General features: G+C 44.6%; 1 protein-coding gene across 1 annotated transcript in view; it reads left to right on the top strand.

Moving 5' to 3' along the window:
• The first annotated feature begins 11 nt into the window (after positions 1 to 11).
• The window catches only part of KNTC1 (kinetochore associated 1), a 61,452-nt gene continuing 36,174 nt past the window's right edge, over positions 12 to 25,289 (top strand). Inside the window, exons 1-29 of the mRNA XM_058656511.1 lie at positions 12 to 210; positions 2,226 to 2,394; positions 3,578 to 3,698; positions 5,120 to 5,235; positions 5,586 to 5,664; positions 9,059 to 9,136; positions 10,015 to 10,049; positions 10,290 to 10,400; positions 11,815 to 11,908; positions 12,442 to 12,494; positions 12,683 to 12,798; positions 13,108 to 13,162; positions 13,858 to 13,956; positions 14,973 to 15,016; positions 15,107 to 15,172; positions 15,269 to 15,344; positions 16,352 to 16,474; positions 16,563 to 16,652; positions 18,444 to 18,497; positions 19,063 to 19,124; positions 19,934 to 20,045; positions 20,266 to 20,409; positions 20,628 to 20,684; positions 20,768 to 20,857; positions 23,205 to 23,324; positions 23,413 to 23,556; positions 23,993 to 24,091; positions 24,873 to 24,976; positions 25,121 to 25,220. Coding sequence (XP_058512494.1) covers positions 2,266 to 2,394; positions 3,578 to 3,698; positions 5,120 to 5,235; positions 5,586 to 5,664; positions 9,059 to 9,136; positions 10,015 to 10,049; positions 10,290 to 10,400; positions 11,815 to 11,908; positions 12,442 to 12,494; positions 12,683 to 12,798; positions 13,108 to 13,162; positions 13,858 to 13,956; positions 14,973 to 15,016; positions 15,107 to 15,172; positions 15,269 to 15,344; positions 16,352 to 16,474; positions 16,563 to 16,652; positions 18,444 to 18,497; positions 19,063 to 19,124; positions 19,934 to 20,045; positions 20,266 to 20,409; positions 20,628 to 20,684; positions 20,768 to 20,857; positions 23,205 to 23,324; positions 23,413 to 23,556; positions 23,993 to 24,091; positions 24,873 to 24,976; positions 25,121 to 25,220 — 2,571 coding nt within the window. The 5' untranslated portion in view covers positions 12 to 210; positions 2,226 to 2,265. The remainder of the gene's footprint in view (positions 211 to 2,225; positions 2,395 to 3,577; positions 3,699 to 5,119; positions 5,236 to 5,585; positions 5,665 to 9,058; positions 9,137 to 10,014; positions 10,050 to 10,289; positions 10,401 to 11,814; positions 11,909 to 12,441; positions 12,495 to 12,682; positions 12,799 to 13,107; positions 13,163 to 13,857; positions 13,957 to 14,972; positions 15,017 to 15,106; positions 15,173 to 15,268; positions 15,345 to 16,351; positions 16,475 to 16,562; positions 16,653 to 18,443; positions 18,498 to 19,062; positions 19,125 to 19,933; positions 20,046 to 20,265; positions 20,410 to 20,627; positions 20,685 to 20,767; positions 20,858 to 23,204; positions 23,325 to 23,412; positions 23,557 to 23,992; positions 24,092 to 24,872; positions 24,977 to 25,120; positions 25,221 to 25,289) is intronic.

Raw genomic sequence — 25,289 nt, 5'->3', positions numbered from 1 at the left:
CGCCGAGCGCTAGTTAGGGCGGGGCGACTTCCGCTTTCGAGTCTGAAGGCGGCTTGGCCCGCTGCGGCCACCGTTAGCGGGGGGTTGGGCTCGCCTTTCCCCCGCCAATTTAAACGTGGGATGGAAGTTGAAGAGTTTAGGGGCGGTTGTGTTCAGTGAGGAGCCAGGTTGGATTAGTTGCGTGTTCCTGTTCAGGGCCTTCCGTCGCAGGTGAGGCCGGAGGGCGTCCTTCCCTGAGGTGTTGGGCGGGTGCGGGGCGAAGCGGCAGCGGCTCCCGCCCGAGTGGAGGGGTGTGTCCGCCTGGACGCCGGCGGGAGCCGCGTAGGGCCGAGGGGAGGGCAGGCCTCGTCGTCCGGCGCCCTCACCCCATGCTCACGCGGAGGAGAAATCCGGGTGTCAAAACCAGCCTCTCCAGCTGCTTTTCCGGGGCCCCGAGGCTCCGAGGCTTTGCACCCCGTTGCTCCGCCTGCGTGTCTGAGAGCGTCCTAGGCAGGTCCGGAAGCGACCCCGCATGGACGCACTGTCAGCACCAAGTGCTTAGTAGCTCCTCTTAGCAGTCGTGGTTGCTCTCCCTGCCTCTGGCTCCCGCCACAGGTGCCGGCGATTCCCTCCCTCCCCCTTACCCAGGAGGGCAGCGTCACGTCTCCCTCCTCGCCTTCCCTGGTCCTCCTTGTTAAATAGGTTGGGCAGATGAAGTGAGTAACGCGGTCAGCCACCGGCCGTTTTCTGTCTCCTCCGCCGCCGGGGCCTTTGGGAACACTTCTGCTGATGGAGTGGTGGGTGTGTGGAAGTCACAGGGCTCCTCACTGTGGCAGCCTTGCCCCCGCCCCCTCCCCAACACCACTCGCTGCACCTGTTGTGGCTTGCTCAATTTCTGTCACCCCAGGTTCCCAAACGTCTCCTGCTTCCACCAATGGTGAATTCGGCCCGTGCGGGTGAGCCGTGAGCTAAGCCTTACTCCCTGAACGGCTCACAAGTCCCTGTGCGCCTGTTTCGTAGGCGAGTGCCTTGCCGAAGCACACCACATCAGATCCCGTCCTTCCTGATGCCTGCAGCTGCCCTGGGTTTCCAACATTCTGTGCTAAAAGGCCTCAAAGCAAGTGGAATTATTCGGAAATTGTTCCCCACCAGTCTTTTTTTTTGTTTTTGAGATTCAGTTTTATTGGAAAGTGAGATTTTACTAAGAGAGGAGAGACAGAAAGATCTTCCATCTACTGGTTCACTCCCCAAGTGTCCACAATGGCTGGAGCTGAGCCGACTGAAGTCAAGAGCCAGCAGTTTCTTCCTGGTCTTCCATCTGAGTACAGAGTGCCAGGGCTTTCTCAGGCTAGAAGCAGAAAGCTGGATTACAAGTAGAGCAGCGGGGACTTGAACTGGTGCCCACATGGGCTGTCAGTGCTGCTTGCAGGCAAAACATCAGTGTGCTGAGCCATTGTGCCAACCCGTCATCCAGCTTTTTTTCCCCTTTCAGTATCGTTTTTACTTATTGTACAATGATGCTGTAAGAACATTAATGGGCGTTGTTCTTGGATCATCTGGACTCACCATTTATGAAGCCCAAAACGGCTGGATTGGAGGCTAGCACTGTGCCTGGGTTACGCTGATGCTTGCGATACTTGGCATTCCATCCTACCTGGTGGCCAGTTCCTGCAGCTCCCGGCCTGACCCCTGCTGACGTGCCTGGGGAAGCAGCAGACGCCGGCCCAAGTCCTGGGGCCCCTGCCTCCATAGAGGAGACCCTGCTGGAGTGCTTGGCCCAGCCCTGGCCAGTGTGGCCGCTGGGGGTGCAAACCAAACAGGTGGAACATCTCTTTCCATCTCCGTCACTCTGCCTGTCAAATACATGTTAAAAAGCTGTATCTATGAAGGAAGTGAAACTTGTTCTCTTATGAATGAAAACAAGATTAAGACAGTTGAACTTAAGCACCTATGTTTTTTAGTTATCTTAAAGTTTCATTTTTCACATGAAAACTTGACCTGGTTTCCAGCGGTTGAACTGAGAGTACATTGTTGGGATTGGAGTTGTTGGTTTGCATGTTTTCTGGAGCACAGTATGTTGTTATCTGGCTGTGGTCCTAATTCCGATTTCCTTGGATGTTACTGGCCCAACGTGTCTAGTGACCATGGAGTGAATGAGAAGTCTGTGTGTGAGTGTTAGCGTCTATGATTTTGCTTTTGAGCGCTGTGTGCGGCAGGATCATTTGGCCTCCCCTTTTGCAGTGCAGGGGAGGCTGCGCTCGCTGGCCTGGGGCGACAGTCTTGGACATGTGGAAGGACGTGGAGCTCCTGAGCAGTGACGACACAGGAAACGGCTGCCTGACGGCGGGGTTCCGGAAGGAGCACGGGACTGCTTTGTATCAAGTAGATTTGCTGGTCAAGATCTCCTCTGAAAAGGTAATCAGGATGCTGCCTGCTGCCCGCGCCACTCTTCCTGACCTGCCCGGCCTCGGGCCGGTGATGCGTGACTGAATGTGGTACTTCTCAGGAATCAGGCTTCATCCCCACGTGGACGTGTATCCCCACACGATCAGCATGCCTTTCTTTTTTCTTTAAGATTTGTTTTATTTTTATTGGAAAGTCAGATACACAGAGAGGAGAGACCGAGAAGATAATCTTCTGTCAGCTGATTCATTTCCCAGGTGGCCGCAAGGGCCATAGCTGAGCCAGTCTGAAGCCAGGAGCCAGGAGCCTTTTCCAGTTCTCCCACATGGGTGCAGGGTCCTAAGGCATTGGGGCGGCCTAGACTGCTTTCCCAGGTCACAAACAGGGAGCTGGATGGGAAGTGGGGACACTGAGCATGAACTGGCACCCATATGACATCCCGGTGAATGCGAAGCTAGGATTTTAGCTGCTATGCTACCGTGCCGGGCCCCGGGATCAGTATTTCTAAAACTAAACTTTTAATAAATCTTTTTTTTAAGATATATTTTTTCTTTTTTTTCTCTCTTTTTTTTTAATTCATTAATTACATTGTATTATGTGACACAGTTTCATAGGTACTTGGGTTCTCCCCACCCTCCCCAAACCCTCCCACCATGGTGGATTCCTCCACCTTGTTGCATAACCACAGTTCAAGTTCAGTTGAGATTCCCCCATTGCAAGCATATACCAAACATAGAGTCCAGCATCTTACTGTCCAGTCAAGTTCAACGGCTTCTTAGGTATACCCTCTCTGGTCTGAAGACAGAGCCAGCAGAGTATCATCTCGATCAATTAAAAGCTCCAACATACCATCAGCTAAAATTTACATCATTATGGAATTAATTGACATAGTAATGAGTAACCAATATGTTAAAAATAAATGCGAGTTCTTAACCACCTTCTGTGACCACCTCATTGACATTTCAATTTTAGTTTAAAGATATATTTATTTTTATTTTTTTGAAAGATTTATTCATTTTTATTGGAAAGGCAGATATACAGAGGAGGACAGACAGAGATGAAGATCTTCCGTGCCTCTCCCGCCATTGGTTCACCAGGGTGCCCCCTCCTAGTACGCCCAGGATACTGAAACTTTAGTCTTTATTAAACTTGTGCAAAATGGTCTCATCTTAATCCTGTTTTTTTCCCACCTCAGCCTTCACTGAATCCAAAGATACAGGCTTGCAGCTTAAATGATGGGTTTGTTATTGTGGCTGACCGGTCGGTGGTACTGCTCGACAGTGTCTGTAGATCCCTTCAGCTGCAGCTCATATTCGGTGAGTCTGATGTGTTGAAATAGAATAGGTGGCAGATGTTTTACTGCCAAATTCTTCATTGCTTTTCCTTACTGTGTTGTTTGCAAAAATCAAAATTGGATGAATTTTAGGAAAAAAGAAAAGTATCTTTTTATGTTGGCCTCTGGACTGAGAGAATACTCAGAGGAATGATGCTTTCCGTGTGTCCAAGGAGAAACCTGTCCGTCAAGCAGGCATGTAGTTTACTTGAACGTTGGAGTCCATTTGAGTTCATGTTCCTGATTCTTGTACATAATTTCAGTCGATCACAATGCATGTTTGAATACTTGTAGCATACATAGTACTGTGGAAATCTTGAAATTACTTAGTAATTAATTCTTCAGCGGTTTAAAGGGTTTGAGTTAAGCCTGTGTAGATCTGGACCTAATGGACGATCAGATTGTGCTAAAACTAGCTTTCTCTCTCTCTTTTTTAAAGATTTATTTGTTTTTAGTCTGAAAGGCAGGTTTTACAGAGAGAGGAGGTAAGACAGAGAGAGAAGGTCTTCCATCCACTGGTTCACTACCCAGGCTGCCGCAGTGGCCAGACTTGAGCTGATCCAGAGCTGGGCGCCAGGAGCTTTCTCCTGGGCTCCCAAGGTCTCGGGCCATCCTCTGCGGCTTTTTTTTTTTTTTTTTTTTTAGATCATAAGCAGCGAGCTAGATCAGAAGCGGAGCAACCAGGACACGAACTGGTACCCGTACGGGGTGCCAGTGCCCTGGGGTGCAGGAGTAGCTTGCTGCGCCGCTGCGCTGGGCCCAGGGTCGACAGTTTTCACCCAGGAAGTAATGGATGGGTTTGACCTGTGGTACTGCTGGGTGATGGTATTGCTGCCGAATCATTTCAGTTCACAGGCTGCTTCTTGTGATCACTTGTCTCGGTCGCTCCTCTGTGCTTCCGTGTGGGTCACCTTGGCTTATGGCTGCTCAGCTCAGTGCAGCAGCGTGGTGCTGCTGGAGCCCAGAATGCCTTAGGAATGCTCTGCTCTTCCTCACCTCCTTCAGGCCTTCCCTGGCCACCCTAATCGTCACTGCAAACTGGGCGGCTCTCCATTCTCCTTTCTGCATACACTTATCCCCTTCTGCACGTGTTGTGTTTATTATGCTAATTGTGTGACATCTATTTTGGTTTTAGAACTTGAAGTGTGATGGTGAGGCTCTGTTTGTTTCTGTCCTTAGATAACCTTAGGGGCCTGTATCCGTACTTACTGCTTAAAAGGCCCAATGAAATATTTGCTGACTGAATACAAAGCAGTATATTCTTTTTCATTTTTAGTATAACTTTTCTGAGATATTTAGGAGCAGCTTAAATTGTTGCCTTTATAAAGTCAAGATTTGTGTTGCTTTTTCATTGAAAATCAGCATTCTCAAAGGAAGCTTGTAACTTTAATTTGAAATTTTCAGAAACGGAAGTGGATGTAGTTGGCCTGTGTCAAGAAGGAAAATTTCTCTTGGTTGGGGAAAGAAGTGGCAACTTGCATCTTATTCATGTGACATCAAAGCAGACGCTACTCACCAATGTAAGAGCTAGTTATGGTTTTCATTTTTGTTCTATAAATTCTAAATAATTTGTTAGACAACTGTACCACTAGAAGCCGTTCTTTGTGTTTTAAATTAAGGAATAAGGTTCCTTCACATTAAATTTAAAAAATCATGCCTCAAAAGTGTGGAATAAATGCAGAGCTGAAAAACTAAGTGTTGGAAAGTTTGAAATGCTAGTCCAAAATATTTTTCCATTTTTAAAACTCAAATATTTGGGATAGAGACGAATTATCACTAATGAGAAGTGATAACTCTAGGCTTTAAAGAATATAATTCTTGTTTGTATTTTTGCTGACTCTAATCTCTTTTGAAATGCATTTGCAAGTAGGCTTTTGTTCAGCAATCTGATGATAAAAACCAACGGACTTATCAGAACCTCATTATTGCCAAAGACGGTTCAGATGAAGGTAAGGTTTCTTGAATATTTTTTGAATGGCTTTTGATAAAAACTAAATCAAAAATTTAGATCTGTGGTTAGTAAATATCACTTTATTACTCTAGCTACCTTGATACAATTACTATTGTGAGAAAGAAGGGTTTTTTGGTTTGTTTGTTTTAGCTATTTTCAGAATAGTTTTTCTAAATGTAATACTCTAAAATGTGAAGATTTATTAATTATTTACTACAGAGTTGCAAGGAGAGAGAGAGTAAGAGACCGAGAAACGTCCTGTCTTTGCTGGTTCTCTCCGTGGATGGCAGCACCAGGCAGTGCCGGCCCAGGCTCAAGTCCCAGCCTGGTTCCCATCCAGGTCTCCCACATGGGTGGTGCAGGCCCAAACATCAAGCCATCTTCCACTGCTTTCCCAGGCTGTTTGCAAGGATGTGGCTAAGAAGTGAAGCAGCTGGACCTTGAAGTGGCACTCACATGGAATGCCAGTGTTAAAAGCAGTGGCTTTATCTGGCATACCACCAGCCCTAAAATTGACAGGTTTAAAATCACCAGGGACATTATTCCTTTACATTTTTTGGGTAGATTTCAGCATATGTATATTTTGATTAAAGCAAATATTTACTGGACTAATTTCTTTTGTTTGAGGGTTTCTTTCAGGCAAGTAAAGTTTGGTTCTTAAATATTTTATGAAATACTTGGAAATTAACATGTCACTGAACAATCAATAAGGCAATGTAGAAATTAAAAAAAAGATTTCTTGAATGAAAATGAAAACATGTCAAAATTGGGATATAGGAAACGTAGAATTAAGAAGGAAGTTTGCAGAAAGAAAAAGAGTACAAAAAAAAAAAGAAGGAAGTTTGTAGCATGAGGTGTGATAACTCAACTGGCTAATTCTCTGCCTTGTGCCAGCATCCCATCTGTGTACATCCCATCAGTTCATATCCCAGCTACTCTTCTTCCCTGCCAGCTCCCTGCATATGGCCTGGGAAAGCAGTGGAAGATGGCCCAAAACCTTGGACCCTGCACCTGTGTGGGAGACCCAGAGGAAGTTCCTGGCTTCTGGCTTCAGATTGGCTTAGCTCCAACCATTATTGCCATTTGGGAAGTGAACCAGCAGATGGAAAATCTGTCTCCTTGTCTCTGTAAAATCTACCTTTTCAATTAAAAAAATAGTTAATCTGTAGAAGGGATATTTAGAATTATGAAGGCTATTTGTTACAAACCAATATTCAGTATTATACTGGGTGGGGAAAAACTTAAAAAGAAAAAAAATTTCCCTAAGATACAGAACAAGGCAAGGATGTAGACTTTGAGCACTCTTGTTCAGCGTGGTACTGGAAGTTCGAACAAGGGCAGCCAGAGAGGAGAAGGTAACAAAGCACATCAGAAGTGGACGTGCGTCCATCGAAGTGTCCGTGTGCTGTGCATTGGAAAATCTAAACGCTTCAGCCAAGGCTGTTACCATTCAGTACAGGTTACAAAATAAACACCCCAAAAGCAGTAGCTTTACTGTGTACTGACGACGAATTCACAGAAAGCAAACCCATTCACGATAGCCAGCCACAACAGTTACATATTTAGGAATGAATTTGGCCAAATAAGGAAAGACCTCTACAGTGAACAACCATCACCACACATAAATGGGATGATGTTCCTAGCTCATGGATCAGAGGATCGATCGATCTTTGTCTACACGACCTCAGGCAATCTACAGATTCAGTGTAATCCCCATCAAATGCCCATGCCACTGTACAAAATGAGAAAAAACAACCCTAACCTTGACACGGCATCACGGGAGACCGAGGATAGCCAAAGCGATCCTGAATCAGGAAAATCCAGCTGGAGGCTCCGCAGTCCCGGCCTTCAGAGCAGCCACAGAGCTGCGCTAGTTAAAGCAGTGTGGTCCTGGGACAGGAACTGATGCAGAGATCAGTGGGGCAGAATGTAGATCTGAGAAGATCATCCACACACAGAGCCAGTTGGCTTTGACAGTGCTCAGACTGCGCGCTTGGGTAAGGATAAACTTCAACAAATGTTGCTGGCAAAACTGCACATGTAATTATGTATGTATATTTACACATACCTGTAAAAGAATGAAATCAGATCTATACCTGTCATTATACACAAAAATCAACTCAAGATGGATCTAAGACCTAAGACTAAAGCTGCTGGAATAAAATGTAGGGGAACACTCGGGGGACAAGACTCCATCCCAAAGCACAGCAACAAAGCAAAACCATTCAACATGGGATCATAGCAAATTCAGAAGCTTTTGCACAGTAAAGGAAATGATCAGTAGAGTGAAGAAACATCCAATAAAATTGGAGAAAAACTTTGTCAACCCGTCCAACAAACAATGCACTGAATATATCAACAGCTTAAAATACACGATTCTAGGGCCCGGCGGCATGGCCTAGCGGCTAAAGTCCTCACTTTGAAAGCCTCGGGATCCCATATGGGCGCCAGTTCTAATCCCGGCAGCTCCACTTCCCATCCAGCTCCCTGCTTGTGGCCTGGGAAAGCAGTTGAGGACGGCCCAAAGATTTGGGACCCTGTACCCACGTGGGAGACCTGGAAGAGGTTCCTGGTTCCCGGCATCGGATCGGCGCGCACCAGCCCGTTGCAGCTCACTTGGGGAATGAAACATCGGATGGAAGATCTTCCTCTCTGTCTCTCCTCCTCTCTGTATATCCGGTTTCCAATAATAATAAATCTTTAAAAAAAAAAAATACACGATTCTAGCGTTGTGGCGTGGTGGATAAAATACTCAACCACAAAAGAAAACCCAGTTGAGAAATGGGCCAAGCCCTTCACTGAACAGTCCTCAGGACATGCAAATAACCAGCAAATATAGTTTAAGAATACTCAACATCACTTCACCATCAGGGAAATGTAAATGAAAATCACCGGGTGCTGTCAGAATGGCTGAAATTTAAAACTTTAACATGCCAGTGAGGATGTGGAGAAAGGTAACACTTACATACTGTTGTTGGGAATGTCAATTAGTGCAGCCACCATGAAAAAACAGTGTGAAGATTTCTTGGAAAACCAGAAACAGACTTAGTACATGATCCAGCAGTTCCGCTACTAGATATACATCCAGGAGACAGGCTGGTGAGGAGTCACCACTGCGTTTATAGCAGCACTGTCCCCACAGCCAGTGTTCGGGACCAGCCGAGGGCTCTGTCATCACACGAATGGGTACAGAAATCATGGTGTACATACGCAATGCAATATTATTCAACAAAGAAAGTCTGCCATTTGCAGCAAGTGGATAGATTTCTTATTTATAAATAAGCTTTATCAATATGATTACTGTATTATGTGAATGAGATTGATTTCTAAACTTCTAGATGCTGATTTAATTTTAATGTGCCTCTTAGAGAAACTCATTTTCATTTTCATAGGTTCCTATTATATGTTGCTTCTTACAAACAATGGATTTTTTTATGTTACAAACCTCCAGCTCATAAAAATTCAGCAAGGTAGGTAATACATTATTTTCTCTCTCTCTCTCTTTTTTCTATGAAGATTTACTTTTTTGAAGGACAGAATGACTGTGGAAGTGCGGGTGGGTCTTCCATCTGCTGCTTCATTCCTCGAATGCCTGCAATAGCTATGTTTGGATGAGGCCAAGGCCAGGAGCCAGGAGCGCCAGCATGGTCTCCAGTGTGGGTGTGAGGGCCCAGGCATGTTAGCAGGTAGCTGAATTGGAATTAGACCAACTGGGGCTCTAATCAGCTCTCTAGTATGAGGTGTTATTGTAAACTTGCTGCACAACATTGTTGACCGCGATAATGACTAATGGAGTCAGTCCAGGAATGGAACTGACCGTGAGAGTCCCTGGGGCCGAGCCTCACCCGTCTGCAGGACGTGTGGGACGACAGTGTGGACCCTGTGTTCCTACGAGCTCCACGAAACCGAGGAACTGGTTCTGGGAATGTATTCATCCGACATTTTATACCTTCCATGGGCCAGGCCTGTGCTAGGACGTGGGTATATGACAATATTTAAGCTGTGTGGTTTTCTATGGTTATAAGGAAATGAGGAAGTAAAACCTGTTCCCAACAGTGTGGGAAGTGATGGAAACTTAGAAATAAAACTCGAGAGCTTGAGTACAAGCAGGGGTGTCGAAGCAAGGGGAAGACTCTTTGGGTAAGAAGGGTTATGTTAAATGGAGGTGTGGGGGCTCGCCGTGCTGTCAGGCAGCCTGGCTGGGCTCTGGACAGAACATGTGGTCAGGTGGCCGTCGGCACATCTGACCAGTGTTCTGGGGACTAATTTGCATGTGATTTTTTTTTTCTACTTTGGCACCAAGGAGTGACATTGATGCTGTGTGTTTGGTTTTTCGTTTTTAATGCAGCAATAGAGAATGTAGACTTTGGTACAGCAAAAAAGGTAAGAAAACCAAACCGTACTATCCTCCATAAGCTTACGTTTGATGGAATTGTACAAGAGCGTTTGTGTTTATGATTGATCCACTGGTAGATATTTTAGGGTTTACCATAATTCAACATTTTAGTAATGTTTCTATTTAAAAATGAATTTATAACTGATTGTAAACTGATTTTGATGGCATAAATATGTGTATGTTTACACACACGTAGCATTGTGATTTTTTTTTTTATTATTTTGCAGTTACAAGAACAAATCAAATCCAGTTTCATTTCCACTGAAAACTATCATACTCTTGGCTGTCTCAATCTTGTGGCTGGTGATATAACAAGTGAAGTTCCTGTGATAATTGGGGTAATTATTTCCATAAAATATTACTTTTTGCTGTCTGAAATGTTTGCTCACCAAACCATGGTCGTTTTGTTAAATTAAAATTAACTTGTAATGGAAACAGAAATTTAAGAATTTTGGTCAAACAACCCAACAAGTAAACCTAGATTTCTGTCGTAGAATAAGCATTGCACCTTTATTTTCACTCATCTCTCCCTGGAATTTAGCATTTCTTTCAATTCTGAGTACAAGCAAAACAACAAAAAACAAAACTGACAAATTCCAGCTGCAGCAGTGCCCGTGACCATGTCACGCGGCGGAATTGCAGCTCCTTGCAGTGTCGTTTAACGTGGTGGCCAGGTCCGCCAGCAGGCCACCCGTCGGCCAGAGCCGCGGCCGTCGCTGACTATGCTCAGTGTTTGGTTTTGCTTAGAGTTGCAAGTGGAAGAATACTAAGTTTTAGATGAGATTAGTGAAAAAATCTTTTTTTCTACCATTCAGATTCATAGATTCCTCAAATCTTGAAATAACCCAAGTTAGAAAGATGTCCCAAATAATAAAAAGTATTTAATTTGCTAACTAGACAACTTGTAAGTTTGTTATTAGAAGAATCTATAAGGAAAAACACAGCTCACTTCCCACCATTGAAAGACAATGCAGAACGTGTCCCCTGTTACCTCTCTGTGCAGTATCTCCGGTTCTCTTACTGAATGACGTTTCATGTTTTCTTACAACAAATTCTGGGAGGAATAGAATTAAAAGATGGTTATTTTTATGCAAAAATTTGCAATTTGATTTTGAATAACTTTTTGTAATTCTGTAATATCTGTTTTCCCTGAACTTTTTTTTTTTTTTTTTAAGATTTATTTGTTTTTACTGGAAGGCAGATTTACAAAGAGAAAGGTCTTCTGTCCTCTGGTTCATTCTGCAAGTGGCCTTAATGACTGGAGCTGAGCCAGTCTAAAGCCAGGAGCCAGGAACCTCTTCAGGGTCTCCTATGTGGGTGCAGGGTCCCAAGGCCCTGGGCTGTCCTTGACTGCTTTCAGGCCACAAGCAGGGAGCTGGATGGAAAGCAGGGCCTCCAGGACACAAACTGGCACTTATATGGGATCCTGGCACATGCAAGGCGAGGACTTGAGCCACTGGGCTACTGCATTGAGCACTGGAAGAGGTCTTAAAAATTCATTCTATGAAAAATAAGGATATATTAAAAAAAATGAGAAGTTCCTTCTATCTATGTCTTTAGGGGGAGTTGTATGTTTATGATTATTAACAATAGTTTTTCTTTTCATTCTCATTTGGAAGTAGGATAGGAATTCATAGATAAAAGCTAGGCTTATGTACGTATGAATATTTTCAAATTAATGATATGTACAATTTAACTTGTGTGCTTTGAAGAAGCTTCAGATCTAAGCCGAGCGTTCCGCTGCTGTTGCAGGGCAGTGGTCACTGTGCTTTCTCCAAGTGGGAACTGGATGCTTCCAAGGCGGGAATGACAGTTAAGAACCTTACAGATGCAGAGATTATTAAAGGTAAAATAAATGAGCTCCTTTTGGTAATTATTAGTTTCAATTTTCATGTCAGTGTATTTAGACTGGCATATGGGCCATTTTACAGTAATTTTATTTTTGTTTTTGCTTGTGTTATTGAAGAGATGGACAGAGGTAGACAGACAGATGTCTCCACTTCCTGGCTCACGGTGGCAGCGCCTGCAGCAGCTGGGGCCGAGTCAGTCTTCCCACATGAAAGCTGGGGAATCCAGCTACTTAAAATTCAGCTGCTGCTTCCTGGGGTCTGCACTGGCAGGAAGCTAGAATCGGAGTTGCACCTGCATGTCTTAAGAGCTAGGACAAGCACCCTCCCCTCGTGAACTTCTCAAAGAACCTTGAACTTGTCCTGGGGATTTTGTGGCTGTGACCCCTCAGTTTGGGGCTTTACATTTTAGTGTTCACCGAAGAGTTGAGGCAGAAATAAATGAAAACAGGAACTTTTTGTGTGAATGTCATTCTGTCTTGGCATAAGTGTGAGTGAGCATGGCTCTCACGTGTCTTCCTTTCTTTTGTAGGTGCCAAGAAGTTCCAGCTGATAGACAATCTGCTCTTTGTCCTTGACACTGATGTATGTTTCTGATTTTTCTGCTTCTGTGTTTTGACTGATTACTGTATTTAACAACAAAACATTAACATCCTTGCAAAAATTGCCACTGTCTTGAGAACCAGACTTGATTGTTGTATAAATATGGAAACGTCTCATGAGATGTAGACATGTGGCCGTTCGGATGTGTCAAGGGAATGTGTCTCTTGCAGTCGCTGCTGAGCATATGGGACAGTTTCTCCCTGACTCCTGTGTGGAATTGGCCCTCTCTTCTCATAGAGGACTTTGTCCTCACCACCGAGGCGGACGCTGCTTGCTCAGTGACACGGTAGGTGGCAGTCCGTGCTGCTTGTGGCCCCCCTGTTAGCAGGCCTCCATTCAGTATGTTGTAGGTTGTAAACAACATCGTGGAACACGATGACAAAGTGAAGACCTGGTTGTCGTTGCCCAATTCATTGGAGATAAATAGGTAACAGGACTCCCAAGTCATTGCATTGTAGAGACTGTGCCATGAACTTGCAGAAAGAGAATCTGTCATGTTTGTGTAAAGCCATTTCAAATTCTGTGCAAGAATAGCTGGTGTCTTACGCTGGGTAAAACTCGTTTGGTTTACTGAAGTCCTCTTCTCTCTTTCCAGGCAAGGCCTCACAAATCTCAAGTTGGTGGCTCTGACAGCCACGGCTGATCAGGAGGTATTGGAGAACTGTTTGCATGCTTGTCCACATTTTCTGTTAGAAGGTGCTTTTCTGCAGAAGTTGATGCTCATGACTGTTCATTCACAAGATTCACAGCAAGTCAGAGCTCTCCTGAGCAGTTTGTTAAACACAGACACAGTTCTCAACTCCCATTTTAGACGCAGCATTTTGGCAATCAAAGATGTCCATTAAAGTGTGGGTGACGGATGGATGTTGGTAAGGCAGCAGTGAGGACGCTGGCGTTTTGGCCAGCTTCAGGGAGGTAGCAAGTGGTGGGTGGCTCGAGGACTCGGCTCCCTGCTGCTTGCTCTGCATACGTGGAGTTCCCACGCCTGACTTCAGCCTGGCCCGGTCCAGCCATTGCTGGGGAGTAGACCAGTCGGGGTGGTGTGTGAGTCTTTTTTTTAACAACATCTAGAAGAAAGTGTTTATTACGGTGGCTCTCAGCTGTGGTTCCAAAGATGTACATTCACCTTAAATAGAAATCTTAGAGTGCATATCAGGTGTATGCATTTTCACTCAGCAGAATCCCGAAAGGTGGAACTTAATTTTGCATGGAAGATTTGACATAGGAGCAAACCTCACTGTTGTGTTTTGGTTTTGGCTGTATACTGAGTGTCTTAATCTGTACTCTTTTGTTTGTGTTTTAATGGATCAGTTTAATGAATTAGTTGCTGTTCTGTTTTCCTTAGATGAAAAGTCTGGGGGTTTATTCATTACCCACAATGGAAATTCTATATTCTTTGGAAGTATCCAGTGTTTCTTCTTTGGTTCAAACAGGAATTAGCACAGTAAGTTTATGCATATATTTTTTAAAAAATACTTCGATTAAAACAGAATTTTTAAGAATAACCAAGCATGGGTGAAATCTAGTGAAAGACATGGATACTTCTCCAGTTTATAACTGTATGACTAACAGAAGTCCTCAGATGTGCTTACTTGCTCAAGGTCAGTCTTTATATAAAAAAAAAATCAGCTCAATAAATGTTACATGTCTGCTTAATCAACTTTCTTGGGTCTCATTAAGTGATAGCAGATGAAAATTCGTTTGAGGGTTACTGCTCTTTTTAAACTAAACTCTTAAAAATAATCTTACCATATTTGTTCATTTCTATCTTACATGCAAAAGTGATATTTTCCCAAATCATTTGGAAATTACTTGCTGGCATCATGACCTTTCACCTTTAAACGCTTTATTCAGCTGGTGGCTCTTAAGAATGTACAATCTTTACCACACTACAATTCTTACCACAGTAAGATAACTTGTTTGTACGCTATCATTTTGAAATGTGTCTTTCATATTTTATCACTTATACTGATTGCTTTAAAGCAGTATATATTTTTTCATTATCCAAGAACTAGTCAAGGATACCTCATTGTGTTTGGTTGCCATGGTTGAGGCAGTCCATTCTAGACTCGTCCCCCAGGCTGCATTTTTGAGGAGTTTTCACCAGTGCATTTTTGGATCTGGATTCATGTATAGATTTTGTTACAAGTGTGGTTTAGGCAATGCTATATCCTAATACCACCATGTGAAGGCCCTCATGGTATCCAATTGTCCTGTTACTGCTGGTGTTAAATTTTATCACCCGGTTAAAACATTTCTGTAAATTTTTCTGTATATATTTTTCCTTTTATAAGTGGTAAGGAATCTATATGAATTTTTTTGATAGCATGGGAATATCCTTTCCCCAGTGGTTTTAAAATATACTGATGGATAATTCTAGTCTGAATCATTTGCTTTTATAGTAATTGCAAAAAGCATTCTGGTCATATTTGGATTTTAATCATGTTTTTGTTATTGTAGGATACCATATACCTGCTAGAAGGAATTTGCAAAAATGATCCAGAGTATGTTGTTTTGTTTTATCTGATGGGTTATTAAAATTTAGGTAATGATATTGGATGGCACCTGTGCTTACAGTGAAGTCTTTTTTCCAGGCTGCCTGAAGGCTCCATCTCTGTTTTAGTACTCAGATATCTCACAGAAGCTTTACCAGAGAACAGGTAACTTGTCATTTTCTTTTAAATTTCCCCTGTCAACAAGACGTTGTAATTCTCCCACTAATCAACATTTATTGAAACTTATCTTCCAACTGACAGATTGAGCCGGTTACTTCACAAGCACAGGTTTTCCGAAGCTGAGAGCTTCGCCCTTCAGTTTGGTCTGGACGTGGAGGTACCCATCTGTGTGTTGTTGTATCCACTTAGAGGCAGTTCTTGATGCGGCCGAGGTCAAGAGGCAGGCATGTAGATCGTGATCGGAGCTTAGTGCATCAGGTCCTCGCATGAGGTGGGCCCCCGCTGGAGGAGTGGCATAGGGAGACGTCCAAGAGACCTTGTTGACATTCGATCTCGAAAGTGTTGTGGGTGATGTGGGATGGAAAGGGGGTTCCAGGCCTAAGAACAGCACAGACAAGGTGAGGAAGGGTTATGTTGCTTCCTGCCATGCCTGCTGATTACGTAGGACTGGAGTGAGGTTGGTGCAGGTCAGAGGGCACAGTGGTGCTGATGTGGAGCTGTGGTCGGGAGGCCCCATCCTAGCCCAGGGCATTGAAATCGTGATGTGCAGGTGGTGGGAAGCCACTGCTGGTTTGAGCAGGTAGTGTCCTCTGTAGGTTGTCACTTTGAACAGAGGCAGGTCTTTTGGAAAGTGGTAAATCAAGAGGTACAAGGACCATCAGAAGAAGCTTTCTCTGGGGGAGCCGGAGCCAGCACAGTGATGTGAGGATGTCTCAGAGAGGGTGGCAGGTCAGAGGCATGCGCAGGCTGGGCTGAGCGCTGTGGACAGGCCTGGAGCACTTGGGGTTCGTGAGTGGGGCTCTGTCTCAGCGTTGACGCTCAGGGCTGACGGCACATGCAGGCTGCGAGGCAGAGCTTTAGGAGAACTGGATGTGAGGATTCTGGCAAAATGGGAGTATCTGGTTGGGGGTGACCGGAGCCGACTGACACGGAGGATGGTCCAGGTGTCGGGGAGTGAACCGAGAGGTGGAGGATCAGTGCCTTGGTTTTCTGTAACTCCGCTTTCAGTTACACAAATTAAAAAAAAAAAATTACTTGTAGACATTTGAAGATTTACCTTTTATTTTCAAAATAGTTTATTGCATGTAATTTGCTATGAAAATACTTCATCCTTAAACATTATCATAGTTAAAAATGGCTTCCATTGCCTTGCTTGTATCACAGCTTGTTTATAAGGTGAAATCTAACGATATGTTGGAAAAACTGGCTCTGAGCTCTGTGGATGCCCAGCAGGACGGATGGCAGCAGCTGGTCCGGGAAGCGAAGGAGAACCTCCATAAAATTCAGGTGTGTTCTCCTTGTTCTCGCTGAGCCCTGAGGCTGCTGTGCGGGTCAAGGTGAAGTTGTCTCACTCTGTCTGGCGTTTGTGAAACAGGACAATGAATTTGTGGTTAATTACTGCTTGAAGGCTCAGTGGATTACATACGAAACAACCCAGGAAATGCTCAATTATGCCAAAACCAGGGTAAGTTGTATTTTTTTGCTTCTTTTTCTAGAAAAATCTGCCTTGATCTCACATAAGGCTACCAACCCAAATACATCTTTTGCCGCTGATTTTCTTTGCACCGTTAGGGATACTTCTTAGTAACAGCTTTACTGAGACAACGTACACGCTGTACAGTTCACTCAGTGATTCACTGGGTAGTGCAGCCATTTACCATAATCGATGTTAGAACTTTGTCACTGTCCTAGAAAGAAACCCTGTACTGTAATTGTTACTATGTGTTTTCACCCAGTCCCAGTGACCTGCCTGTGCTGGCCGGTCGTGGTCAGTGGATTCGTATGGTCCGTGTCCTCTGTGTCTGGCGTGTTTCCCTTGGCGGGGCTGCTCTGTGGGGAAGTGTAGCCAGCATGATGTTTCCTTTCGTTGCCAAAGCACTCCACCGTATGATGCATAGACTGCATTCTGCTTCCTGGTCTATCCAAGAAGCCAAGCTTCTTGGCTGTTTTTTTTTTTTTTTTTTAATTTATTTTTATTACAAAGTCAGATATACAGAGAGGAGGAGAGACAGAGAGGAAGATCTTCCGTCCAATGATTCACTCCCCAAGTGAGCCACAACGGGTCGATGCGTGCCAATTTGATGCCGGGAACCAGGAAGCTCCTCCGGGTCTTCCACATGGGTGCAGGGTCCCAAAGCATTGGGCCGTCCTGGACTGCTCTCCCAGGCCACAAGCAGGGAGCTGGATGGGAAGTGGAGCTGCTGGGATTAGAACCGGCGCCCATATGGGATCCCGGTGTGTTCAAGGCGAGGACTTTAGCCGCTAGGCCATGCCGCCGGGCCCATCTTGGCTGTTTTTTTTCTAGATTTTTAGTATGTTAAAATATATGCAATGTAAAATTTGCCATCTTGCAATTTTCAAATTTCATGGAATTAAATGCATTCGTGTGTTGGGCCCCCATTAGCCATCTCCAGAACTCTCCTTTAAAACTGAGATCCAGTCCGCACGACCCAGCCACTGCCTGCCCCGCCTTCCCCAGCCCCGGCACCCACCTTTCTAAGTGGCTCACATGGAGTGCAGTCTGGCTGTTTCTGTGTTCTGGGGACTCTGCTCACTTTTCATCATGTTCTCAGGGTTTGTCAGTGTAGCCTCGCTCTGAGTTTCCCTGCATCGTAAGGCTGTGTGGCCACGGCAGACGCATGTCACGGATGCGTTTGTCGGCCGCTGACGCTTGGATTGCTTCTGCACGCTTGCTGTGAACATAGTTGTGCAGGGATCTGTGGAGTTCTCACTTGCAGCTTTTTTGAGTGGAATTGCTGGATCACACGGCAATTGTTTAACTTGCTGATGAATCATCAGCTTTGGTTGCTGTACTGTTTTTACATTTGCAGCAATAATGCATCAATAAAAGCTCCAGTTTCTGCACATCCTTGTCACTTTCTTGCTGTTCTGTTTTGACAGCAGCCATCATGATGATTGTGAGTGGAGGGTAGAATTGAAGTGTCTCATAGACCTCACAGCAAACTTCTTTTTTTTTTTTGCTATTGCAGTAAAATTGCCATTTTGTAATAGCTTTTCTTCAGTGAGCTGTGAATACAACTAGTTACTTTCGTTAAAGTTAAGTTATAAAGGACAAGCAAAATGTTATGAACTGTTTTCCCTAACATGTTTTTTCCCTTTATTCAAAAACTTTATTTAAAAACTATTATGTATTTTCTATTTAGACTTAAATGAAATGTATTTCCTAAGTGAGTTTTTCCCATTAATCACAGAAAATTCATTTTAAGAAAAGTCTATTTTTTGTTGTTGCCCTTAGCTTCTGAAGAAGGAGGATAGAGCCATCCCTGTGGACTCTGACGGCTTGATGGAGGTGGGCGCCTTGCGCGTGTGTCATGATATGTCTTTCCAGTCAAGATATATTTGTTTCTGCAAGAGCAAGTTATCATTTTGTACCTGTTTCCTTATCTGTAAAATTGGACTGTTGATAATATTTACCTCATGGGGTCATCTTTAAAGTCGCAGAATGTAATGCCTGGAAATGACGGGCTGCGTGCCTGGTCTTTGCCTGATATCGAGGTGTAATCAATGATGATCATGATGCAGCAACTAAACACTTGCTCATTGAAATTCTCAAAGTTCATGCTTCATGTTTTCCAACCAAGGTTGGCTAAAAGAGCATTTCTAAATCAGTGTCCAAAGTGATTTCAAATGGTACTTTCAGTTAAAGTCCATATGTCTTTGTGGTTTAATATGATTAGAAATATTTTTATTATTTGTTTTGTATATGAGCTAAACAGAGGTAGTCATGATATACCATGGACTTGATAGCACTGTGAGGGTATGTATAAGGCTCCTGACATGGAGTGCCTGACTTTGAGAGTTGTGATTTTGGTGTTATTGTGTGCAAGGCTTAGCTCACCCAGTTCTGCTCATAGGTACTCAGGGCTCATGCAAAGCTGACAACATTTTATGGAGCATTTGGACCAGAAAAATTCAGGTGTGTGTGTTTCATTCTTTTTAATTTTTTTAAGGATTTATTTATTTTTATTGGAAAGTCAGATATACAGAGAGAGGAGAGACAGAGAAGATCTTCCATCTGCTGATTCACTCCCCAAGCGGCCACAATGGCCGGAGCTGAGCTGATCCGAAGCCAGGAACTTCATCTGGGTCTCCCACGCGGGTGCAGGGTGCCAAGGCTTTGGGCCATCCTCCACTGCTTTCCCAGGCCACAACTGGAATGGAAGTGGAACTGCTGGGATTAGAACCGGCGCCCATATGGGATCCTGGTGCGTTCAAGGCGAGGACTTTAGCCACTAGGCTATCACGTCAGGCCTGCGTTTCATTCTTAATTTTTAGAATATGTGTTAGATATAAACCTAGAATGTCACAAAATATAATAGTCCTTTGGGTAAATTTGTGGTTTTAGGGTCTCAGGGACCAAATAATACAACATTTTATCTTTCTGAATAAAAAATTGGCTCGGCATCCTTAATGTTTTAGCACAAATCTTCATACCTTTGCTCATACTGTGATATAACGTTTTGTTTTGTTCGTTTTCATTTTATTTACATGCACAGTGATTGAGGAAGATTCTGTGAGAATAGTTAGTGGTGCCGGAGGAAGACGGTGGGAGTTCTGAGTCCGGGATAAGAGGCTCTCTTGTTCTGTATCCTGTCATCTTTCAAAGTGTTTTTTTTTAATTTTATGAAGGGGGGGATTGGTTAAATTCATAATGATGTGTATGTGCAAAATATAAACTAAGTATTTAAAAAAACTGCTTATTTTTTTCTTGGTCTAACCTCTCAGTGGTAATTCTTGGATTGAGTTTCTGAATAACGAAGACGAGCTTAAAGATATCTTCATACAGCTAAGAGAAGGAAACCTCGCCTGTGCCCAGTACCTCTGGCTCAGACACCGGGTAATTCCTGCTGCCTTCTGTTTTCCTTCCCTCACTGGCTTCCTCCTCCTGCCAGCGCTGATTGCATCATCCGTGCTGTCGGGCTGACTAGGGAAGAGAGTATTTCCACAAAGATACTCCTTGAAGTAGCTTTCTAGTATAAGAGTCTTTAACTTTTGGGGAGGCTGTCTGTTTAAATTTGATGGATAAATCTTAATTTGTCGCTCACTGTGTCATTTAGGCCAACTTTGCAAGCAGGTTTGATATGAAAATGCTGGAGAACTTGCTCAGCTCTATTCCTACGCCAGTCTGCCTGCAGAAGCTCTGTCCCTGGCTTCGAAATGACGTGGTCCCGTTTGTGAGAAGGGTCATCCCCGCAGGACAGGTGAGTCTCCCTCCGTGGTCCTGCCCCTCACGGGCGGTTGTGCTCCCCACAGTTACACCTTGGAGAAGCCACAGTAACAGCCGTCAGTTCTTTCTACGTGTCTGCTTTAAAAGATGATTGTGGAGGGTTTGTTTGTGTTTTTTTGTTTTGCTTTGTTTTGTTTTCATTATTTCGGTGGGTCTCCATTTATAGTTTTATTTTTAATTATTCTCTTTCAGAAAATTCTTGCAAAATGGTTGGAGCAAGCAGCCAGGAACCTTGAGCTGACTGATAAGGTAATATCGGTGCAGTAACCATGAAAGAGCTCTTCCCCTAACCACGGAACATGTTGTTCATGGCCTGTGATATTTTTTTACAGGCAAACTGGCCAGAAAACGGGCTTCAGTTGGCAGAGGTGTTCTTTGCAGCGGAGTCGGGATTAGCACCATCCTGGTACTGGATTTCTTTGGTATGGTGTAGCAAGATTCCTGGTAATGAAACAGTGCGTGTATGTCACAGGGTTTGTCTACAGATTTGTAGAGAAAGTATCTGGAAATATGTCCACTTGTATTTTTAACCCACAGCATTTCCTTCCTGATGTGCCTGTTCTAGCATGACCCTATCCTGATGGACTATTTCCTCCTCTGGAACGATTCCAAGCAGAAACAACGTCAGCCTTATTCTGAGCAGTGTAGTTGGGATCTTCTGACACAGCATTGTGTAATCCTTTAGGAGAATAAAACAATACACCAGGCTTGGTCCTTCAGAGACTGTCACCCAGGTCTGCGTAACTTAAACTCGGAAGTCACTCCCTGAGCCGGCTGCATTTCTTAGATGTTGCGTCGTTATGACTGACACATCAGATATTTTTTACGGATTTATTTATTAATTGTGTTGAAAGACAGAATGACAGGAATCTTTGGCCTGCTCATTTTCTCTTAGAACTCGCAGAGCAGCCAGGACTGGGCAAGGCCTAGCCCGGGGGCCAGGGGTTCCTCACGTCTCATGCATAGCTGGTGGGGGCTGCGGTGCTCCAGCGCCTGCTGCGGCTTCCCCGAGGCGGCAGCAGGAAGCCGCAGGAAGCAGAGCAGCGGCACGTGGACACTCCAAGACAGCTCTGCCCCAGGGCATTATTTTTTTAAATCAAATTACACAAGTTCTGAGATTTTTATTTTTAAAGATTTGTATTATTTATTTGAAATACAGAGTTACAGAGAGAAGAAGAGCTAGAGAGAGAGAGAGAGAGAGATCTTGCACATTTTGGTTCACTCCCAAAATGGCTACAACAGCTGTGGCTGGGCCAGGCCAAAAGCAGGAGCTTCATCCGGGTCTTTCACAGGGTGCAAGAACTTGAGCCATTTGCCACTGTTTTCCCGGATGTATTAGCAGGGAGCTGGATCAGAAGTGGAGCAGCGGGGGTTTGAACCTGGGCTCCCGTAGGATGCTGCTAGCTGCACTGATGCTAGTGTTGGAAGTGGTGGCTTCCCCCATTACACCAAACAATAGCCAAGATGAAGGTGTTTATATGAATTTTGAGATTATGGGGCTGAATTATTTATTTGATTTTTAAAGAGATTTATTTATTTTTACTGAGAAGGCAGATACACAGAGAGGAGAAACAGACAAGCATCTTGCAGGTACTGGTTCCCTCCCTGAGTAGCCGCAGCGGCTGGAGCTGAGCCAATCTAAAGCCAGCAGCTAGAAGCCTCTTCTGGGTCTTCCACATGGGTGCAGGGTCCCAAGGCTTTGGATCACCCTCTACTGCTGTCCCACGCCACAAGCAGGGAGCTGGAAGGGAAGTGGAACAGGAGGGACACGAACCGATACCCACATGGAATCCTGGCACATGTGGGTGGTATCTTTTAGCTACTAGGCTACCATGCTGGGCCCTTCATTCTTCTGTTTTAAGAAAACGTTTGATGAGAATGCTTAATTACTTTGACAATGATCTGGGTTGCCTAATGACAGGAAGTCTGAAAAATACATCCTTAAGTGCTTTCATGAAGCATGTGGCGGATTGGCGCACATCTAGGTGTCATGGCCTGCTGCCTGACCTCACTAGAGCAGAGGAGGGTCTCAGCTGCTATGACACACGTGTTCCATCACACACCAAAGTATCGTTACGTGTTACGTGATCATGTACGTTTGAGGCAGTCTACTGATCGGTTGTTGTGCTGTGTTTTCCCATACCGGAACTTGGTCCTGTTGCTGTGAAGTACGTTGTGTTACATTGAGTTTTACCAGTTTGAAAAATTGTGGCTTTGGTTTATAATTTCAACAGTAATGCAGAGAGGTAGGGAATGTGGGTCATTTGATTCTTGTTTACCTGGGTATGCTTGGATTCTGCAAAAATACTAATATGGTTTTGCTATCGAATTTTTTAAGTATCTGCTGAGTCAGAGAATGAGAGCTTGCCAGAACTCTCCGTTGGCTCACTCCCCGAAGGCCCACAGTAGCCAGGGCTTGGCCAGGAGCTGGAATGCAGTCCAGTTGGTGGCAGGGACCTGGTCACTGGAGCCGTTGTCACTGCTGCCTGGGACGGCCTTAGGTGGAAGCAGTCAGGAGCCCCGCTGAGCACAGGCACTCCAGTGTGGCCCAAACATTAGGCTGATTCATTGCCCCCCTTTTTTAAAGCGGTTCTGATCTGTGTTAATTTGTAGCAGGTAGTTTTGGTTGAAGTTCTACAACATTTAAAAGTAAGTTGTCTTAGAACTTGAGATTTCCTCTTTACGCACATCATCATGGTCATTTCTGACTCTGTCTCTCACACTCCTGTTTCATATCCTTAACAGTTAACGCATTTTTGTTTGTTTTAGAAGGATTATCAGGACACTGAGGAAGTGTGTCAGTTACACACTTTAGTGAATAACTTGCGGGAATTGATCACCTTACATAGGAAATACAACTGCAAATTGTCTCTCTCTGATTTTGAGAAGGTAAAGGTTCTTCAGCATTATTGTGTTTGTTGTATCCAGTTATGGCTCTTCGAGGTTTTATTTACGCCATATCTTTTCTGTTGTCCAGGAAAATACAACCACCATCGTGTTCCGGATGTTTGATAAAGTTCTGGCCCCAGAACTTATCCCGTCCGTCTTAGACAAGTTCATACGAGTCTACATGCGGGAGCATGACCTGCAAGAGGAGGAACTGCTCCTGCTATACATAGAGGTGACATTTCCCGTCAGGCTGCTCTCGGTCTGTGTTCAGAGTCTACCCTTGGCCCTTGGCCGCTGCTGCGGAGGCACGGCAGGGGTTAGCTGTGGCTGGCTGACAGGACCCTGGGCCGCTTCCTGCAGAGGGCTGTTGGGAACTAAGATCCCGAGCTCCGGCAGTGGCAGCAGCTTTTTTTCTGCAGTCAGCAATGTGCTGCAATAAATTAGCTGCAGAATCTTCCAGCATGTATGTTTCTTAGCTTTCATGTGCCACATACAACTGACCCTAAAACTTTTGGGAATTTTGTGGGGTTTTTTTTGGCAGTTGTTCAGCATTCATGCCTGATTAAAAGGAAGTTTTTGTTTTTAATGTGAAATTTATTTACTGGTGTCTATGGTACGTTTTTAGCAGTTTTTAACTTTTCAAAGTGCATGTGTCTGCTGTGTCGTAGGACTTACTGAAGAGGTGCAGCTCCAAGTCCACGTCGCTCTTTGAAACAGCGTGGGAAGCAAAAGCCATGGCCGTGATCGGGTGCTTATCTGACACAGATGTGAGTATGAGTAACCATTGGCTTTCCCAGGGGACCATCGGGTCGTTTCTGAAAGAATATGGGGCAGGAGGACTAGCCATAATTCCAGTATAAGAGATAAAAAGTGAAAGATTTCTCATTCCACTTCCAGAAAGACGTCCATGGACAATTGGACGCCTCTCTATCCAGGCTATTCTGTTTAGACTAGCCTGGGGATATTTTTTTGTATGTTGCTAGTAGGCCTTTATTTTAGCTTCACGATGTCATTAGTCACTATTGTAGTATATCAACAAAATCATGAAAAATATTTTGGGACAGACTATATGATTTAACTTCAGTAAATAGAGTGCTTTTCTGAAGTTTTCTAAATGATGATTTCTTGTTTGTTACGTATTTGCAAGGCAAACTGACAAGGAGGGGAAACGAAAGAAACCTTTCTGTCTAAATCCACTGGCTCTCTCCCCAAATGTGTGCATCAGCCAGGAGCCACAAGCTTTGTCCCGGCCTCCCACGTGGGGGGCAGGCACCTCAGGCACCTGCGGGTTAGCTGCTGCTCCCCAGGCGTGTGAGCAGAAAGGCGGCTCAGAAACATCAGTTACTGGGCCTTGAACCAGGTGTTCTAGGCTGGGGCCTCCCCAGCCGTGTCCCGACCTCCTGCATCACAGTGCCTGCCTCTCCGCTTGTTGAGTGTGAACTGGGTTAGAGGAGGCCTGCCCTGTGAGGGACGCAGCGCCCTGCCCATCACACCCTCCTGGATGTGCGTCTGCGGTCCGGCCTTCACCCACGTGCATCCCCCTTGCAGCTGATATTTGACGCTGTGCTCAAGATAATGTATGCAGCCGTGGTTCCCTGGAGCGCAGCTGTGGAACAGCTGGTGAGGCAGCACCTGGAAATGGCCCATCCCAAGTAAGATTCGTCCGCCAGTTTTCTGTGCAATACACACATGCGTTTTGACTTGATGTTCTCTTAGCTTTTTATGTCCATTGACTGTGTGCAATAGCATTTCATAAAAAGGAGAATTCAAACTAACATCAGTAAACTTGCTTTTAGAGTCAAGTTACTGCAGGAAAGTTACAAACTAATGGAGATGAAAAACCTTCTACGAGGCTATGGCATAAGAGAGGTGAACCTCCTAAACAGCGAAGTAATGGTGAGTGCACCCCCAGAATCTCTTCTCCTTTCGGGTGTCTCTAGGACACTGTGGGAAACCCAGGCTCAC

Source organism: Ochotona princeps, chromosome 29 (genome assembly GCF_030435755.1).
Source record: "Ochotona princeps isolate mOchPri1 chromosome 29, mOchPri1.hap1, whole genome shotgun sequence".
Taxonomy (NCBI): domain Eukaryota; kingdom Metazoa; phylum Chordata; class Mammalia; order Lagomorpha; family Ochotonidae; genus Ochotona; species Ochotona princeps.
Note: the sequence above shows the minus strand (reverse complement) of the source record. Positions and strands in the feature narration are given on the sequence as shown.